This window comes from Bos mutus, chromosome 3, assembly GCF_027580195.1.
Source record: "Bos mutus isolate GX-2022 chromosome 3, NWIPB_WYAK_1.1, whole genome shotgun sequence".
NCBI classification, from domain to species: domain Eukaryota; kingdom Metazoa; phylum Chordata; class Mammalia; order Artiodactyla; family Bovidae; genus Bos; species Bos mutus.
In genome coordinates, this window is record NC_091619.1 from 113,733,607 (window position 1) to 113,754,423 (window position 20,817).

At 46.6% G+C, this 20,817-nt stretch overlaps 1 protein-coding gene across 3 annotated transcripts in view; it reads right to left on the bottom strand.

Annotated features, from left to right (window-relative positions):
* Window positions 1-5,918, bottom strand: part of IQCA1 (IQ motif containing with AAA domain 1) — a 187,133-nt gene extending 181,215 nt beyond the window's left edge. For all 3 annotated transcript variants that reach the window (XM_005902521.2, XM_070368542.1, XM_070368543.1), the window contains exon 1: window positions 5,644-5,918. In XM_005902521.2, coding sequence (XP_005902583.2) covers window positions 5,644-5,654 — 11 coding nt within the window. In that variant the 5' untranslated portion in view covers window positions 5,655-5,918. The remainder of the gene's footprint in view (window positions 1-5,643) is intronic.
* Between the last annotated feature and the right edge of the window lie 14,899 nt (window positions 5,919-20,817).

Consider the following 20,817-nt stretch of genomic DNA (forward strand, 5'->3'; position numbering starts at 1 on the left):
ACCCATGGAGGCTATGGAGGCTGTCTTCATAGGGTGCAGGGTCAATCTGAATTCCATAAAGACCCACGCCCGTCATAACAAAGGATCTTGGGTAGAGGAGGCCTCCTCCAGGGGAAACAGCAGCCAAATGAATGGATGGGAAACATCTAGAACTTTATGCCTAGGTTCTGCTTTGGGGCAGACCCAGCCCGGGAAGTCTTGCTGCCCTAATTCAGTGCACTCATTGGCTTGTTGTTGTTCAGTCGCTAAGTCATGTCCAACTCTTTGTGACCTCATGGACTGCAACACACCAGGCTCCTCTGTTCTCCACTACTCCCAGAGCTTGCTCAAATTCATGTCCACTGAGTCAGTGATGCTATCGAACCATCTCATCCTCTGTTGTCTCCTTCTCCTCTTGCCCTCAATCTTTCCCAGCATCAGGGTCTTTTCCAATCAGTTGGCTCTTCACATCAGGTGGCCAAAGTATGGAAACTTCAGCTTCAGCATCAGTCCTTCCAATGAATATTCAGGATTGATTCCCTTAGGATTGACTGGTTTGACCTCCTTGCTGTCCAAGGGACTCTCAAGTCTTCTCCAACACCACAGTTCAAAAGCATCAATTCTTTGGTGCTCACACTTCTTTATGGTCCAGCTCTCACATCCGTACATGACTACTGGAAAAAACCACAGCTCCGACTAGACGGACCTTTGTCAGCAAAGTGATGTTTCTGCTTTTTAATATGCTGTCTAGGTTTATCATAGCTTTTCCTCCAAAGAGCAAGCATCTTCTAATTTTGTGGCTGTAGTCACTGCCCTCAGTGATTTCGGAGCCCAAGAAAATAAAATCTGTCACTGCTTCCACTTTTTCCCCTTCTATTTGCAATGAAATGATATTCAGCCTTGTTGTACTCCTTTGCCAATTTGGAACCAGTTTGTTGTTGCAGTTATAACTGTTGGTTCTTGACCTACATACAGGTTTCTCAGGAGACAACTAAGGTGGTCCAGTATTCCCATCTCTTAAAAAATTTTCCAGTTTGTTGTGATCCACATAGTCACAGGCTTTAGCATAGTCAATGAAGTAGATGTTTTTCTGGAGTTCTTTTGCTTTCTTTATGATCCAACAGATGTTGGCAATTTGATCTCTAGTTACTCTGCCTTTTCCAAATCCAGCTTATACATCTGGAAGTTCTTGGTTCACATACTGCTCAAGCCTAGCTTGAAGGATTCTGAGCATAACCTTGCTAGCATGTGAAATGAGGCAACTGTACAGTGGCTGAAACATTCTTTGGGATTGGAATGAAAACTGACCTTTTCTAGTCCTGTGGCCATGGCTGAGTTTTTCAAATTTGCTGGCACACTGAGTGTGGCACTTTCACAGCATCATCTTTCAGGATTTGAAATAGCTCAACTGGAATTCCATCACCTCCACTAGCTTTGTTTGTAGTAATGCTTCCTAAGGCCCACTTAACTTCACACTCCAGGATGTCTAGGTTAGGTAAGTGACCACACGATCATGGTTATCTGGGTCATTAAGATCTTTTTTGTATAGTTCTTCTTGCCACTTTTCTTAATCTCTTTGGCTTCCGTTAGGTCCTTACTGTTTCTGTCGTGTATTGTGCCCATCTTTGCATGAAACGTTCCCTTGGTATCTCTAATTTTCTTGAAGAGATCTTTGGCATTACCCAGGGTCACAGAGGCAGGACTCCCTCCAGGGCCAGAGCAGAGCCAACTCCTATCTGGAACTTCTGGCCAAAGACCTTCCTGGGGGCTTGATCCTTCCAAGTCCTGGCATTTGGGCTGTACCCTCTTTCTTCCTCACCTGCTGTTTTTCAGGGAACCCTTGTTGGAGAGACCAGGCAAGGTTGTTGATTGATAGGGAAATATTAAGTAACAATAGCTGCGAGAGCATGCAACCAGACATCCTTACTGTTTCCCGCGGAGACTGGCTTCAGTGTTCCAGTTTCCCTGCTGCCCCTTCCCTGCTGGCTACAACCCTACCACTCCCTGGGCCCCCATCCTGTGTAGCCCCCACTTCCCTCACAGCCCCAGTCCACCCTGACCCCCACCCTGCCTTGAGCTCAAAGTCTCAGCATCCTTCCACTGAGCCAGTGCTCAGGAAGACGACCTGAGACAAGGAAAAGGGCAAGAGGATGTTTTAACTACTGAGACCATTACTGAGATGTAAGTCACATAACCACAAATTCACCCTCTGAAAGTGCAGAAATCATCGGTTTTCATCACAGAGTTGTGCACCCTTCACCACCTTTCTCTGATTTCAGACCATTTTTGTCACTCTGAACAGAAACCCCGTGCGTGTGAGCAGTCATTCCCTATTTGCCATTATCCCCCATCCTCCCAGGCCCCCTGCAACCACTCATCTAATCTGTCTCTATTTACCTGCCTATTCTGGATGTTTCACCTAAGTGGACTCATATAACAGGTGGCCCTGGGTGATCAGCTCCTCCCACTCAGCGTAATGTTCCCAGGGCCCACTGTGCTGTGGTGAGCATCATCACCTCATTTCGGTTTATTGGCCAATACTGTTCCACTGCCGGTATATCCCACGTTCTGTTTATCTGCTCATCAGTGCAGGGACACACGGAGAGTTTCTGCTGTTTGGGTCTGGGGAGTGATGCTGCTCTGAGCATCCCTGTACAAGCTGTGCTGTGGACCTGTGTTCTTATTTCTCTGGGGTATGGCACAGCGGTTTTTAAACGTGTGAGTGCTCTGAGTTTAAAAGCAGAACCCATCTCCCAAGGTAGTTGGTCTCAGGCAGGTCACTTAACCTCGTGTCTTCACTTCCTCAAGTGGCAAATCTGGATAATGACACCTGCCCTGGACACCCCACAGGATTACCGAGGAGTGGGATAACAGATGTGAAAGTGTTCTTGAAATCTTAAATGTGCCTTGTAAAGAGAAGGCAGTATTTTATTCATGGGACCACTTAGAATTTTTTTTTAAGTATTTGATTGGTTTCAGACTTCAGTATATGACCTAGAAACGTTACAGATACTGAAGTCAGGGGGACCGTGGGTGCAAAAGACTGAATATGACGGCTGAAAGAGACCAGATTGTTATTTCTACAGCTTGGCAGTTTTCCTATGACTGGGGGATTGTGCGGTGCCTGGGTTGGGGGGAAGGGAGGAAAACAACTTGCAATATTCAGACACACCATGTGCTGGGGTGGAAAAATCTACATCTTGCAAAATGGGAACTTTCAAGTTATTTTATACATGATAAGCTTTTAAATTTTTCCAATTTTCCTATCTAGTTGTTTGTACTCTTTCTGGAATATTCCTTAGCATTCTTGGTCAAAGGGAGGCCTAAAGTGAAAGTCTTAGTCACTCAGTCATGTCTAACTCTTTGCCACCCCATGGACTGTAGTCTGCCAGGCTCCTCTGTCCATGGAATTCTTCCAGCAAGAATACTGGAGTGGGTAGCCATTCCTTTCTCCAGGGCAAGGGGGGCTTGGCCTAAAGGACACAGCTTTTCCTGTGACGCCCTCCTTTGTCTCAGAGCCCTCTGACTGTGGCAGGGAATAGGGCCAAGTCTTTGCTCCTCACTCAATTTCCAGACCACTCTCCTTCACTCCTTCCTACACTCTCTAATTCTGAAACTCATTTCATCTAATGGTATTGCCCACGGCCCTTCAATGTCACCATCATCTACCATCTGCATCATCTTTCCACGCCCCACCAGGGCATCTACCCTCCAAATGGAATCTTTACCAACAGCCTCTACTCTACCTTCTCAGTTTAGTTCAGTTCAGTTGCTCAGTCATGTCTGACTTTTTGCGACCCCATGGACTTCACTATGCCAGGCCTCCCTGTCCGTCGCCAAATCTCAGAGTTTACTCAAACTCATGTCCACTGAGTAGGTGATACCATCCAACCATCTCACCCTTTGTCGTCACTTTCTCCTCCTGTCTTCATCTTTCCCAGCATCAGGATCTTTTCAAATGAGTCAGCTTTTCATATCAGGTGGCCAAAGGACTGGAGTTTCAGCTTCAACATCAGTCCTTCCAATGAATATTCAGGACTGATTTCTTTTAGGATGGACTGGTTGTATCTCCTTGCATTCCAAGGGACTCTCAAGAGTCTTCTTCAACACCAAAAGCATTAATTCTTCGGTGCTCAGCTTTCTACCTTCTCATCTTCCTGCAATCAAGAACCTCAGCTCCTCTCTCTGCATGCTGGGGCCTGTGCCCTTGCTAGCAAGGACGTCACCCCACTTCTCCTTCCTCCTCTCATTTCACCCCACTTCCTTTACGCTGGCCATTCCCTTCAACATACAAACAGACTATTGTTTCCTATCTTTAAATCTGTCTCCGGACCCCATTTCCCCTGCCACCAGCTACAGCAAAATGCCTTTAAAAACCCAGCTTTGCACCGTCTACAGTTTCTCCCCTCTTCCTCTCTCCTACATTCACGTGAGTCCATCTTTCTACTCCATCTCACCCATGAAGGTCAAGGCCACCACAGGACTCCACATCGCTGCCCCCGGCCAATCCTCAGCCTTCTTCTGGCCTGCCTCAGCAGCCTCTGACAGAGTCTGCTACTCCCTCCTCCCAGAAACTGCATTCATTTTCCTCCTGGCTCCACAGTTGTGTTTCTTCCTCAACAATCATGCCTGTAATTCCTCTGCTTGTTTCTCCCCCACCATCTCTTGCCATTGGATGGCCAAGTCTGAGTCCTTGAACCTGCTCTCTGTTCTGTCTACACTCATCTCCTGTCTCATAAAAATTGTCTATGCCAACAGCTGTAGAATTTATATTTCATACACAGACCTCTGGTCTGAACTCAAGTCAGCTGCCTACTTATGCTCACTGGATGTCCAACGGGCATCTCAAACTAAACATCTCCGAAAATGAACTGCCGATCTCTCCAGCCGCAAAACTCTGCAAGCCCTCAGTCTCAGCCTTACTGCTTTTCTTTTCTGACCTGGAAAACAGGGTTACTGAGAGCTAGAAATCAGGCAGGAGTTGCAGTGCTTCTGGCATCATGTTCCTGCTGTATACGAACTCCTTAGCCCCTATGTGCCTGAGTCCTCCACTGTAAATGGAAATAATAATACTAACAGCTCCGACGTTGCAGGGGAGTCATGAGTTATTACATTTCGAGTGCCTGCAGAGTCAGCACTGTAACAGGCGTTTGAGATGACCAGCAACAACTGCTGGGCTACTGCTCTGTAACGGGCACAACGCTGGGTGAAGACTCTTTGCGGCCACGGCCTCCTGACTGGGGTTTCTTGCTGGAAAGCGAAGTGGTACAATAAAGCCTCCTCAAGATCTTTCCTAACTTAAAGATAGGGGCCAGGGTGTTTTCACAAAGCAACGAACATTGCTGGGAAAGATCAAGAAAAAAGCGGACGCAGACAGCACTTCCTCAAAAATAAGTCCACAAGGGCTCAGTGGGCGTAAAGTAAGCACTGTGTTTGGCGGAGCTCTTCTCTATTGGGGCCGTGGGGGAGCGCGAGGGGAGTTGGAGCATCTGAGGAAAAGGCATGCCCTGTCCGCAGAAGCTGACAGTCTGTGCTGAGGTGTATCTTTATTTGCTAAAACTGCAAAAAGAAGGGGTGTAGGAGAAAAGAAAAGGAAAAGAGAAAGCTATCTTTTTGCCTGAAGAAGCCCACTCCACGGCTGCGCCCGGGCAGCGCCTCACTTACGCGTTCGACATGTTGGCTGTTTTCCCTCTTTGCCTCGCCTGCCGGGAAGCTCTTCTGTCGTCCTCTGATGCGCGGCTGGCTGCAGGGTCGGGGCACCACCAGAGGGGCTGGGGGAAGGTGCTTCCGAGGGAGGGACTGGGAACGGGGATATCCTCTGACTTCGGGAAGGGAAAGGCGGTAGGAAGGGAATGCCTACACTCTCCAAGACGGGGGATTCCAGAGCCTTCCTTTAGGAGGCTCGGGAACTTAACTCTGGCCACCCAGCGAGACGCACGAGGGGGAACCTAGCAACGGAGACGCTACGCCTGCGCAATACGCAGTGGAGGGGGCGGTCCTTTCTGCCACCCCCCCTGCGTGCTATGCGCCTGCGCAGCGCTGCCTGCTGTTTCCCTGGCAACCGCGCGGGGCGGAAGCTACTGCATTATTGGTGGATGCGCAGGTCTGAGTCACCATCTCTCAGCAACCACCGCGAGGCGTTTGCTTCTCGGAGTACCCGCCCGGCGTTCCCCTGAGCTGGCCCCACGTCCCATACACCCGCTCTTTGTTCTCCACGCCCGCGTCCCGCTTTCTCTTTTGCACATTTTCATCTCCACTTTGAGATACGTAGCCTTGGACTAGGTCCTTAATGATTGTAGCCGCAGTCTTCCCATCTGTAAAGTGGTGTAGCAGTCTTTCGTTCTTTTGAAACCTTACTGGGTATCTACTCTGTACCAAGCACAGACTTCAGTTCTAGGGGTGCAGAGTAGATGCAGATGCTGCCTTTCTTGGGTTTAATGAAAATGGAAAAAGGCGACAGTGCATTGTAAGTGTAAGATGCCTTGTGGATGTTAGCGTTTAGCAGGCCGCTGTGAGTGTTTGGGTTCCTTGTTCTGTCATTACCTTTCGTATCTGTTGAGATTTATTTGCAGACTTGATAATCTGCAGTACCTACTGGAACGTATTCAGAACGAATGCAGCTGAAAGGTATAAAGAAACATTTCTGAAACGAATGAAGTCTGCAGATCAAAAGTTCTCACTGTGTTCCAGGAAAAACTGACATGGAACAACCAACACAAGATATCCTGAGTATGTTATTGAACTTCAAGGAGAAGTGGTACAGGGAATCTGGCTGGTCTCGAATTTCTCCATAGTAGCTTATCAATTTCAGATGAAAAGGTAGCGATATTTCTAAGGTTCCTGAGGAAAAATGTGAACCAGGATATTTCTACTGGTTGTAGTTAATTTTCCAAAATATGAAAGCTCTCAGGAAACACAGCATTGTGTAAACTGGCATGTTTTCAAATGCAGGTAATAGAAAACCACTGGGTTAATGTCCAATGGCTTAAACAATAGGAGAATTTATAATCTTCCTTAACAACAAGGATAGAGCTGAGGCTGTTTTGGAGCTGAGTATTCAGTGGCTCAAGGACATCACCAGTCTTTGATGGTCTTTCCATCTTTTGGAGCGGTCAGTCATCCTTAGGATGCTGGGTGACTTCCCTTTGCAGTGGCTCTACAGCCTCACTCTGTAACATGAAGATAGAAAAGGACCAGCTGAGAACTGCGACCTCCAATGGCAACCCACTCCAGTACTCTTGTCTGGAAAATCCCATGGATGGAAGAGCCTGGTAAGCTATAGTCCGTGGGGTCGCAAAGAGTCGAACACGACTGAGCGACTTCACCTTCACCTTAAGCAGCACTTACCTGCATTAAGAGAGAGGTAGATAGTAGAAGAACTGTATCAAGAAGTGTAGGCTGTTATGTAAGGCAGCATTCCATGTGTGCCCATGAGCTTTTCTAGAAAATAAAGCACTTGTTGACGAAATCCAGCAATTTAAAGATACAAGCCCTGTGAAATAAAAGAGCAGGCACTCAGTATAAGAGAGACAAGTTCTCCCAAGGTCCACATGCCAGGAAAACAAACATAATTGTTCTTTGATTACACTCCACGACCTTTGCTTTCTATGCCAGGGACTGTTGAGGACCTGACCTACATTCATTCATTAAATCTTCCTACTAATTTTATGAGTCGAGTAATATTTTCATCCTCATTTTATACATGTGGAATTTTCCAGGTAGAGAGACTCAGAGAGGTTAATTCTATATCCAAGGCCATCCTCCACTTCATGGTAGAGTTGCTATTCGGACCACCTGGTACTCTCCCTTTAAAGACCACACACCTAACAATTATCATTTTATTGGTAGCAACAGTTATCTTATTGGATATTTGTTTAAAATTTTGGTTTCCTATGAGACAAATGTTACTAAAGATCAGTTCAGTTCAGTTCAGTCGCTCAGTCATGTCCGACTCTTCACGACTCCATGAACCACAGCTCACCAGGCCTCCCTGTCCATCACCAACTCCCGGAGTCCACCCAAACCCATGTCCATTGAGTTGGTGAAGCCATCCAACCATCTCATCCTCTGTCATCCCCTTCTCCTCCTGCCCTCAATCTTTCCCAGCATCAGGGTCTTTTCAAATGAGTCAGCTCTTTGCATCACGTGGCCAAAGTGTTGGAGTTTCAGCTTCAAAATCAGTCCTTCCAATGAACACCCAGCACTGATCTCCTTTAGGATGGACTGGTTGGATCTCTTTGCAGTCCAAGGGACTCTCAAGAGTCTTCTCCAACACCACAGTTCAAAAGCATCAATTCTTTGGTGCTCAGCTTTCTTTATAGTCCAACTCTCACATCCATACATGACCACTGGAAAAACCATAGCCTTGACTAGACAGACCTTGGTTGACAAAATAATGTCTCTGCTTTTTAGTATGCTGTCTAGGATGATCATAACTTTCCTTCCAAGGAGTAAGAGTCTTTTAATTTCATGGCTGCAGTCACCATCTGCAGTGATTTTGGAGCCCAGAAAAATAAAGTCAGCCACTGTTTCCACTGTTTCTCCATGTATTTGCCATGAAGTGATGGGACCGAATGCCATGATCTTAATTTTCTGAATGTTGAGCTTTAAGCCAACTTTTTCACTCTCCTCTTTCACTTTCATCAAGAGGCTATTTAGTTCTTCTTCACTTTCTGCTATAAGGGTGGTGTCATCTGCATATCTGAGGTTATTGATATTTGTCCCGGCAACCTTGATTCCAGCTTGTGCTTCCTCCAGCTCAGCGTTTCTCATGATGTACTCTGCATAGAAGTTAAATAAGCAGGGTGACAATATACAGCCTTGACGTACTCCTTTTTGTATTTGGAACCAGTCTGTTGTTCCATGTTCAGTTCTAACTGTTGCTTCCTGACCTGCATACTGGTTTCTCAAGAGGCAGGTCAGGTGGTCTGATATTACCAACTCTTGAAGAATTTTCCACAGTTTATTGTGATCCACACAGTCAAAGGCTTTGGCATAGTTACTAGAGATAGTATTTCCCAAACCATTTTCCTTTAAGAAAAAAAAGTTGCTACTTAATCATGTGAATACTCTAGAAAAGGTGACTTTGTCCTCAGTATTTAATTATGCAGCTTCCTGATCATACCACCGGGTCTCTGAGCAAACTCATCTTTTTGGTCTTCTGAATATATATGAAGTCATTTGGATAAACATTGAGTGATGCCCATTCTGTATTTATTTGGTCTCCAAAATCAGTGTGGACAGTGACTGCAGCCATGAAATTAAAAGACGCTTGCTCCTTGGAAGAAAAACTATGACAAACCTAGACAGCATATTAAAAAGCAGAGACATCACTTTGCTGACAAAGGTCTATCTAGCAAAGCTATGATTTTTCAGTAGTCATGTATTGATGTGAGAGCTGGACCATGAAGATGGCTGAGTGCCAAAGAATTGATGCTTTTGAACTGTGGTGTTGGAGAAGATTCTTGAGAGTCCCTTGGACTGCAAGGAGATCAAACCAGTCAACCCTAAAGGAAATCAATCCTGGATGTTCATTGGAAGGATTGGTATTGAAGCTGAAACTCCAATACTTTGGCTACTTGCTGTGAAGAGCTGACTTATTAGAAAAGACCCTGATGCTGGGAAAGATTGAAGGCAGGAGGAGAAGGGGATGACAGAGGATGAGATGGTTGGATGGCATCACTGACTCGATGGACATGAGTTTGAGCAAGCTCCAGGAGACAGCGAAGAACTGGGAAGCCTGGTATGCTGCAGTCCATGGGGTTGCAAAGGATTGGACATGACTGAGCAACTGAACAGCAATTTATTCCAAGCACAATGGTTCTCACTGTGCAATAGGAAGAGATCGGTCTGATATGAACGAATCCTGCCTTCCAGGAGCAGAGGTGGTAGTGACCCAGGGGAATGATAATCTCAGGCTTCCTTATCCTGGGAACATTCCTGAAGGAATGACAGGCCCAGAAGAGCCATCGGCACTTGTCTGATTTACTTCTGTCTCAGATACTTCAGGCCCTCAGGACATGTCTGTTTCTTGAGCATCCCTTCTTGCCCAGGCTCTGGCAGAGAGAGGGACCTTCTGGCCTCTTGAGGAAGTCCACTTGCCTTGGGACAACTCTCACTATTAGCCTTTTTCATCAAAGCTCTAGGGCAAAACAGAATAGCCCTCTTCTTACAGGAGCAGCCTTTTAAATGCTTAAGCCCATTAAAATGTCTGCTTCCCACAAGTCTTCTTAATTACAGGGTTCAGTTCAGTTCAGTTCAGTCGCTCTTTGCGACCCAATGGGCTGCAGCACGCCCAGTCAAGTTCTTCAACACTAGTTCCCTTGCCATCAGTCACTCTGTATCTCTGTTCACTGTCAGTGTCCTTTAGACATAGACCGATGGATCAGAACCTTCCAGGTTCAGGCTGGTAGGTGCTCCATCAGGCAGCAACAGGGGCCCCACGTTGGCCTTCGCCCCTTCCATCTGTTCTTGGGCAGTCACAGTCAACCAAACCTCTAAATCGCCCCATAGTCCGCCTGCTGAGCCCCTTCTGTCATTCAGCATGCCCACTGTGCCAGCCAGGTCCTTGTCTTTCCTCAGATTTGATCCAGACCGTCGATGAGAATGTTCTCTATGAGAAAGCTGGAGAGCCTGGCAGCCCAGCACTAGCAGTGTGTCTAAGTGAGCATCAGTCTGACGCGTTATCCGCCTCCCCTGCCGTCGTATCATCTCTTGGTCCTCAACAAGTCCATGAGACAGAGATGCAGTCGAGTTTGTCACCAGTATAGAGCGCTCTCTCTTTCTACAGTTTTGTTCTTCTCCACTAAGCTGGTCACTATGGCAACTGAAAATTCAGATTATCTTGCATGCTTTGTTGTAGAGAACCCACTTGTCCCTGCTTCCTTTTTCTAAGAACCCATAAATTGTTTTTTTTCCCACTTTTTTTTTTTTTAATTGAAGGGTATTTGCTTTATAGAACTTTGTGGTCTTCTGTCTTACATCAACAAGAATCAGCCATAGGTTGATTCTCTCCCAAACCTCCCTCCCCTCTCCCTGCCCATCCCACCCTTCTAGATTGTCACACAGCCCCCGTTTGAGTTCCCTGAACCATACAGTAAATTCCCGTTGGCTAGCTCTTTTATATATGGTAATATAAGTTTCCGTGTTTCTCTCTGCATATATCTCACCCTCTCCTCCCCTCTCCCCATGTCCAAAGTCTATTCTCTATGTCTGTTTCTCCGTTGCTGCCCTGTAAATAAAGTCATCAGTACCACCTTTCTAGATTCCATATATATGTGTCAGTATGTGATATTTATATTTCTCTTTCTGACTTACCTCCCTCTGTATAATAGGCTCTAGGTTCATCCACCTCATTAGAACTGACTCAAATGCAAATCGTTTTAACGATCTATTCTGGATCCACTATGAAGTTCACTAGACCAGAACCTAACCTGCTTTTCTTTTCTGAAACACCAGTCCCTGCTCTGCACGAACCCTCCTTTCCAGGAGAGCATGGTGATTCAGCCAGCCCAGGGACCTGGCTCCTCACACGTGAGTCTCCTGAGAAGTCTGCACCAGAGTTAAAACAGCACAGAGAAGCTCCACCCTCTCTGACTCCTCTGTCCTCCCAAGTCCATCCCAGAGTCCTTTCCTGTTAGAGTCCCTCTTCTGGCAGGAAAATACCAAGTTCATTTTGTTCAGTGGCCATACTCTCTGCTTCCCTGGACATCTGGCACCCTAATCATTATTCTGACTCACCTTTCTGTAATTTCCTCTAAATCAACCCCGGTGGCTCAGACGGTAAAGAATCTGCCTGCAGTGTAGGAGACCTAGGTTTGATCCCTGGGTTGGGAAGATCCCCCAGAGAAGGGAATGGCAACCCACTCCAGTATTCTTGGCTGGAGAATTCCGTGGACTGAGGAGCCTGCTGGGCTACAGTCCATGGGGTCACAAAGAGTCAGACAAGACTGAGCAGCTAACACACACATTTCATTTAGAATGAAAATGCCTTTTTACACGGCCTCATAATCTGACCGCCAGCTCTCTGGGAAAAGTCATAGCTCTCTGATATGTGTGATGTCCCTGGGAAGCTGTTTACTGATACCCTTCTACACAGAGCCCCACACTCAACCCTGTGCAGTTGACAACGATGACTGGGAAATTCTGGCTCCCCAGAGGAGAGGAGAGGAGAGGAGAGGAGAGGAGAGGAGAGACAGGTCTCAGGTGATTAAATGCCACAGTGCCAAGTTACCTGGGAGTTTAGAAGAGAGAGGGATCACCGTGCACTTGGGGAAGGAGAAGAGGTGATGCAGCCTGTGAAATTTCAACTGGCTTTGACCTGAAAAAACAGAAAGAGAACATTCCAGGCAAAGGAAACAACATGGGAAAAGACTTAAAAGCAGAAGTGTGGGGAGCTGTTTATCTGATGGTCTCCATTTTGATCTGATCTGGGAACAAGCTTGGCATCCTAATGTGAGGCCAGATGGTGTCTGTGCTCAGTAGCTGCCAGAGAAGTTTGGACTGAACTCTATGGACCAGGGAGGTCCACTTGGGCAGAGGGTGGACGTGATCATGGGGCTGCGAGATCAGTGAAAAGTCGAGAAGTACAGATGAGAGGGTAAATGAGATGAGGTATGAATATGGGGGACAGCATTCAGCCATAAAAACAACAACCTTCTGATGTGTGTCTTAATATGGATGAACCCTGAAATAAGCCAGATGCAAAAGGACAGATATTGTATGAGTTTGTTTAACGTGCAATATCTAGAATAGGCACGTTTATAGAGGCAAAAAGTAGTTTAGCAGTTCCCAGGGGCTGGAGGGGGAGGAGGGGTGGAGAGCTGTTGCTGAACGAGTGCAGTTTCTGTCTGGTTGCTGAAGGACTTTGGAAATAGCGCTGATGTGTGTGGGACATTGTGGTGCAGTTAATGCCACCGAACTGTATACTTAAAACTGGCTTAAATGGCAAGTTGTGTGCCATGTATATGATGGAATTTGGCCTGTGAAGGGTCGGTGGAGTCGGCAGCACCCGCAGTTTGGGTAAGTCTCTCCGTAACCCGCAGCAGCCCAGGTGTACCGGGAAGACTGCATGTCCGTCTCCAGGGACCAGCACGCTTGTGTGCCTCTCCACAGGGAGCGATCCAGGGTCACGATGCGTCTCTTCCATCCTTTGCACCATTCAGATTTCCCCAAAAGCCCCCAGCATACGGATCATGCTTATTAGTCCGTAAGGTACAGGATGTCGTTTTTTTCTCCTTTAATACTTTATTTATTTGTAAATTTACTTTTTGCTGGCATCATGCAGCCTGTGGGATCCTAGTTCCCTGGCCAGGGATGGAACCTGTGCCCCCTGCATTAGAAGCATGGAGGCTTTACTGCACCACCTTGGAAGTCCCTCCTTTAGTGCTGTAATTACCCCACTGATGCTCAAAAATAGGTTAGAATGTAATCAGGCAAACTATAAGCTGATTTGAAAGTTCATTTGAATGATTTATAAGTTCATTTGAAAATAGGAGCTGGGTGCTTTATGACCATGAATGGAATAATTGCAGGCAACCAGAACATCAGACACCCCGTCCCAATCCTTCCATTGTCTGCCAGGGTGACTTGAAGTGGCCTGGGGAACATTTCTGAAACTCGGTGAGAACAGACCTCCCCCCAGTCCCCACCACCCCTCATCCCTGAGAGCCTGAGGTTTGTCTCCTCCTTCAGTGTCTTTGAATTGCCTTGAGTTGGAAAACTGGATGTTACAACCCTGTGTACTTGAGAGTCTGGAGGTTTAGTTCATGATGTTTTCCTGAAGACTCAGTACGTGAGCCTTGTAGACAGTTTTCCCTACTTCCCTCATGCAGCGCATGGGACAGGACTCGTCTTTCAGAGGCGGGTTCCCTTACCCCCCAGGGTGGCTGGTGTGCAGGTTGTCCAGGGAGTTTGGGGAGTGATGGCTGCGGTCCCTCCCCTGACGCGATGGGCTTTGAAGTGGAATGGACCTTGGTTCAGTTCCCATGTGATCCTCAGATGGGCCTGCAGAGCAGCAGGCAGAGGAAACGGGATGGATAGAAGTGAAAAGGTCTGAAGTTCAGCTGGAATTTGATGGTCTTCTCAACTTAGCCATAAGGAGCATTTTCTATGTTTCAAACTATAATGTCATTCCACATAAGTGCGTGCTGAGTTGCTTCAGTTGTGTTCGATTCCTGGTGACCCTGTGGACCACAGCCCACCAGGCTCCTCTGTCCATGGGATCCTCCAGGCAAGAATTCTGGAGTGGATTGCTATGCCCTTCTCTGGGGGATCTTCCCAACCCAGGGGTCAAACCCATGTCTCTTACGTCTCCTGCACTGGCACGAGTGCTCTTTACCACTAGTTCCGCCTGGGATGTTATAAAGTATCAGGGGTTAAACTCTCTGCTATAACACACTTTTGCATCTAACATTATATCTGTGCAAAAGAAAACTGATACCATTCTAACTTGTTATGTTTACTTACATAACTGGAAATGAATCAAGCATGGGTTTCATCAATTCATAATTATTAAAGTAAGCTTTGATAGATTGCTGGTGTTCTAATATTCCTTGTCTTGACTCTTTCTGACATCCCCTAATGTCTATGAATGTTATAATTTGTAAGAGGGACAGTTCCACTTACCTCCAAGGATTATGCAAAAGATTAGGTGAATAATGTAGGTAAAGCACTTGGTGCAAATTAGAAGCACATGCTGTGGTGTGTCGGCCAGTTCCTTAAGGTCCAAGGAGAATCTAGGTGTCTGTTCAGATTCCTTAAGTCAGCTAGCAGTATTCCTAATTTGGGGGTTCACAGAAATCTTGGGTGTCAAAGATCTGCTCCATATGAGAGGTTTGGTGGATATAGCATCTTCACCACAGTGATAATTACAAATTTCTCCATCCGCTGAAATTGACATTCCCAAACAGAAGACATTTTGGTTGTAAACCTTGGCTTCCCTCTAGTCCATTAAATCGCATATCAAAGGATGTTTTGGACTAGAAATAAGTCTTATTTGATACATTTTGTTGAGAATATGTTAGTAAACTGATTTAAAAGGGATGTGAGCAATCTGAAAGTTACTTTCTGGAGGAGATTCCAAAGATAACAGAATCTGCAAACACCAAAGCTATTTTACGTCAAATAAACATCACTTCCACCAGGAAATGAGTGTAACTGTGTGTGTGTTTCTTATAAGCTGCCTTTATTATCTATAAATAAAACTGCCCAGTGTGAGAAGAAAATAAAAAGGAACTAGTCAGAAGCAGGATGTTTTTTAATTTATCATTGTCCTGTTTTGTTTCACACACGTTGGGGCAGCTTTTGTAACCCAGGTGCAAAGGAGGTCACTTCTCATTGTTTTCACACCTGCTGTCTTTCAAAATGAACACGATTTCCACAGGCCCATTGATAAATTCAGCCCTAAACCTCCCTCAAAAACGGCTCTCTCCTGTATTTTGGTGCCACTTCTGAACAACCAGCACGTGTCTGCCCAGTTTCTGGTTTGTTTTCTTCCCATTCTACTCTCATATGTGTTCCCTCCTCTTGTGCTATTTTACGCTCACAATGCTTATAATGAAACAATAGTTCTTGGTACCTCGGGTAGAGAGCCCATTACAAGTAACAGCTGCATTGTTCATAAAACAGAAGCGATACATGAATGAGGCTTATTTATTTAAAGACTTGAATTGCCAGTAGCCCTGACTACAGCTGTAAGATGAAGATTAGCAGCAGAGAAAACATCTACTTAATCTATTAAGTTGCCGTAATACACTGCCTGACTTCATAGAAATAGAATCTGGGTTTTCAAAAATCAGGCAGGAGGCTGGTAAGAATGTTTATATGCACATTTCTTCCTCCATCCATCTTCCAGACTCAGAGACGTAGAGAGCAAGTTAGTGGTTACCAGTAGGGGAGGAGTGGTGGGGGGACGAGACAAGGGGAGGGTAGTACAAATTATTATAATAGAAGCAATAGAACTACAAATTATTACTCATAAAGTAAGCTGCAAGGATACATTGTACAGCACAAGGAATATAGCCAATATTTTATAGCAACTGTAAATGGAGTATAGCTTTTAAAAATTGTGAATCACTGTACTGTACACCTGTAACAAGTACTTTAAAGCAGTGGGCCCCAATCTCCTTGGCACTAGGGACCAGTTTTGTGAAAGATAATTTTTCCACAGGCTGGGGACGGGTGCTTTGGGGATGATTCAAGAACATTATAATTATTGTGCGCTTTATTTCTATTATTATTACATCTGCTCCACCTCAGATCATCAGGCATTATAGCCCAGAGGTTGGGTGCTTGGAGTGGAGTGAAAGTCACTCAGTTGTGTTTGACTCTTTGCTACCCCATGAACTATAGTCCATAGGATTCTCCAGGCCAGAATACTGGAATGGGTAGCCTTTCCCTTCTCCAGGGGATCTTCCCAATCCAGGGATTGAACCCAGGTCTCCCACATTGCAGGTGGATTCTTTACCAGCTGAGCCACCAGGGAAGCCCAAGAATACTGGAGTGGGTAGCCTATCCCTTCTCCAGGGAATCTTCCTGACCCAGAAATCGAACCAGGGTCTCCTGCATTGCAGCCAGATTCTTTACCAACTGAGCTAACAAGTACCCCTGCTTTAATGTATAATAAATGTCCCAAACCGTGAAACTCTTAAGCACCCAGCTCATTTTCTCAGCTTGCAAACACAAGCTGAGAAAGATCAAGATGCAGAAGAAAAGCTGAATTCCAGAAGCATCCCCGAGCCCTCTTACTCTGGGTCAGCTTCCTACTACCTAACACAGAAGGTTAATTTTTCCCTTATAAAGGAAGACTTTATATGTACGATGGAATTATACAATGATGCATAGTAGCTTTGACCCACTGTGTGTGTGAGTTTCGCTCACCGTGTGGCATGGAGATGAAGTTTGTTTCCATGACTGAGTAGTCTCCCATTGTATGAACAGACTTCAGTTTGTTATCCATTCTACTGGTGATGGACAGGTGGGGTGCTCCCAGGCTAGGGTTATTATAGATAATGCTGCTGTAACCAAGTCCCTATGTATCTCTTACCACACATGCCTGTCTCTTGCTGGGTCATGGAGTATATGTATGTTTAACCTCAGTGGACGGGGCTTCCCAGGTGACTCAGAATCCACCTCCCATGCAGGAGACACAAGAGAAGAAGGTTTGATCCCTGTGTTGGGTAGATCTCCTGGAGAAGGAAATAGCAACCCACTCCAGTATTCTTGCCTGGAGAATGCCATGGACAGAGGAGCCTGGAGGGCTGCAGTCCATGGGGGCGCAAAGAGTTGGATATGACTGAGCATGCAAGGACAACCTCGACAGATACTGTCAAAAAGTTTTCCAAAGTCTCTGTAGCAAAACCTTCTTCAGTTCTACCAATCAGTGTTCTGATTGCTCCACGTGTTTGCCAATACTTAGTATTTTCTGTCTTTTTCTTTGAAATTGTGGTATTATTCAATCGTTGTGGTTTTAATTTGCATTTTTCCTGACAAATACTGGTCCTGAGAACCCTTTCATATGCCTCTTCAGCCATTTGAGCATTTCTTGGGAGTGAAGTGCCTTTGAAATCTTTCACCAACTTTCAGTACTTGGTAACAACCAGGAGGGGTGGGGTGGGGAGGAAAGTGGGAAGGGGTTCCAGATGACACATGTATGCCTCCAATTACTATAAATAAATAAATTAGAAAGAAGAAAAAAGAGAAAGAGTTGGGTAGGCTGGGTGAGGCCAGACCTGTTGTTATCTCTGTCTTTTGAGAGAAGCCTGCCTCTCCCTGGCTGGTGGTGTGATGGTGAGTGTCTCCAGACTCTGAAAGACGTTCTGGTTTCCTCAGGGTTGGGGCTGGGCATGAAGACCTGGCCCCCGTCCTCCTGCACTGGCCAGGGCCCGTGTCTGCTGCAGAATGCTGCGATGTCTGGGGAGGATAAAATTCTTCTTTCTGCATGATCAGTAGTCATCAAAGGATTGCCTGGGTGAATTAGAAGAGGAGCTGGACTCGGGTCACTTTTCCTTTTTTTTTTTACTGATTTGGAGGCTATATTACTATTAAACAATACGGGAGAGTGAAACTGTTGGTGGCTCAGCTGTGTCTGTCTCTTTGCAACCCCAAGGACTGTACCCCGCCAGACTCCTCTGTCCATGCAATTTCCCAGGCAAGAGTGCCAGAGTGGGTTACCATTCCCTTTGCCAGGGGATCTTCCCAACCCAGGGATTGAAGCCAGGTCTTCTACATCACAGGCAGATTTTTTACTGAGCCACCAGGGAAGCCCGTGGGTGTAGAATTCAGGCAGAGGTAAATGGGAAAAATGATCACATGTGAACAAAAGGCAAAAAGAAAGAGAACTGGCTTCAAATCACAGCAGATGCGCTCTCCATGTAGCACACTTCCTGCTGGTGTGTAACTGATGACCACACATCCCCTGGCTTTGAACTGCATCCGTTAGTATCTCACTGTTTCTATTGGTCAGAGGGCCCATGTGGCTTGGCTGGGGGTCTCTGCACAGGGTCGTGCAAGGCTGAAGGTTAGTTCTGGCTGGGATGGAGCTCCTGCTGGAGCTCTGGGTCCCCTGCAAGCTCATGCGGCTTGTTGACATAAACCAGTTTCCCGCAGGGTGGGACCGAGCCCCCAGAACTTAGCTCCTGGATACCAAGCTCAGGTCCCAGGCCTGGGGTCCTCTCCCAGCACAGACAGCCCACTTCTCCAAAGCCAACCAGAGAAGTTCTCTCCTGGGGACCACAAGGGAGTCTTGTTGCTTCTGACTTGATGGAAGGAGCTGCTCTTGGGGGAGGGGCTGATATAGGGGAGGGACTGTAGAGGCCCTTCTTAGCATTCTTCCCGCCACAGACTACAAATCCAGTGATTTCTTTTACAAAAGCAGTTTAACAACAAGGACATTCTGTATGCCACGGGGAACTATAAAGAAAGTGAAGTTGCTCAGTTGTGTCTGACTCTTTGAGACCCCATGGACTGTAGCCTACCCTACAGAGGGCTGTAGGGTCCTCTGTCCATGCGCTTTTCCAGGCAAGAGTACTGGACTGGGTTGCCATTTCCTTCTCCAGAGGATCTTCCTGACCCAGGGATTGAACTTGGGTCTCCCACATTGTAGGCAGTTGCTTTACCATCTGAGCCACCAGGGAAGTCCTGAGCCACCACGAAGTACAATGGAGATGTCACTCCAAACCCTTGTCCTACATGAGGTTGTTGCAAGACTGACTGGACTCAAACATGTGAACTGCATCTGCAAATATCCACAGAAGAGAATGGGGGCCCGCGCTTGGGTCCGTGCTTGTGCCTGCAGTGAGCCCGCCTACCTCACCTGCCTCCTCTTCCCCACCCAGAAGTCCACCCATTACCATTTCTGTTCCCACTGCATCTTTGCTGCTGCTTTTTTTTTTTTTTGCACTTTTGCCTCTTATAGGATGCTAACACATGCCACCTTCTCTTGTCATTTCTTTTTACCTTATATCTGTTCCTTACCCATTTGGAACCTTTCCAGCCATAGAGTTTGCACCTTAATTATTTTCTGGCATCCACTTAGAGTCACGAAAAAGTAAAGGGACGATAATCCATCGCACACTCTGCACGTTGTAAGGCTGAGTGCAGTCATCATTCAGCGGGGAGGGGCTGGCCCCGTCCTGGAGGGTCCTCGTCAGTAGATTTCACTGGCTTCCTTTATGTAGCACTTAATGAGTGCCTGCCTTCACCAGGTAAAGTGTCATCAAATGTGGTGACTCTTCAAGGTGACTCTCTGCCTTCTTAGAAATGCTCTGTGTTAAAACAGAGCAACTTACTTTGAGTAGCAGTGAGGCTTCCATCACATCACAACATGCCATTCTGAATTACTTTTGCTGTGAGTGATCAGTTGCTCAGCTGTGTCTGACTCTTTGCGACCCCATAGACTGTAGCCCGCCAGGCTTCTCTGCCAATGGGATTCTCTAGGCAAGAATACTGAAGTGGTTAGCTGTGCCCTCCTCCAGGAGATCTTCCTGACTCAGGGATCGAACCCACATATCTTATGTCTCCTGCATTGGCAGGCAGGTTCTTTACACCTAGCACCGCCTGGGAAGTCCTTGGCTCAGACAGTAAAGAAAAGTGAAAGTGAAGCCACTCAGTCGTGTCTGACTCTGCGGTCCTTTGGACTGTAGCCGTCCATGGGGTTTTCCAGGCAAGCATACTGGAGTGGGTTGCCATTTTCTTCTCCAGGGGATCGTCCCAACCCAGGGATTGAACTCAGGTCTTCTGCATTGCAGGCAGACTCTACCCTTTGAGCCACCAGAGAGTCCCAGATGGTAAAGAATCTGCCTGTAATACAGGAGACCCAGGTTTGATCCCTGGTCTGGGAAGATCCCCTGGAAAAAGGACATGGTAACCCGCTCCAATCTTCTTGCCTGGAGAATCCTATGGACAGAGGAGCCTGGCAGGCTGCAGTCCATAGGGTCACAAAGAATCAGACGCAAGTGAGCAGGTAACACAATACAAAGATCTTTTAAAAAGGATACTGAATGCAGACATACTTTAAAATTTCACAGTAGTACCTGGTGGTCCTTAGGGCAACCTGCACTAGCCTGGAGCTGCCAACTCCCCAGGCGGAGGTGTATCTAGTTTGCAGGGGGACTTTGGGGTGTGGTGGGCTTTTGACAGCCACGTGGCGTGGACATAGCATCAGCGTCCACGGGGCTGCTAAAACCAGCTCCCTGCGGGTTGGCAAGAAGGCTGTTGCTCATAGTGTAAAATAAATACCTGTGGTGGAGCCACGTAAATTTGTTGGATGAAGGGGCTGAGCGGCACGTTGGCCTGGTATGAACTTGTAGCAAGTTAAGAGGCATTATTGAACGTCTTTCT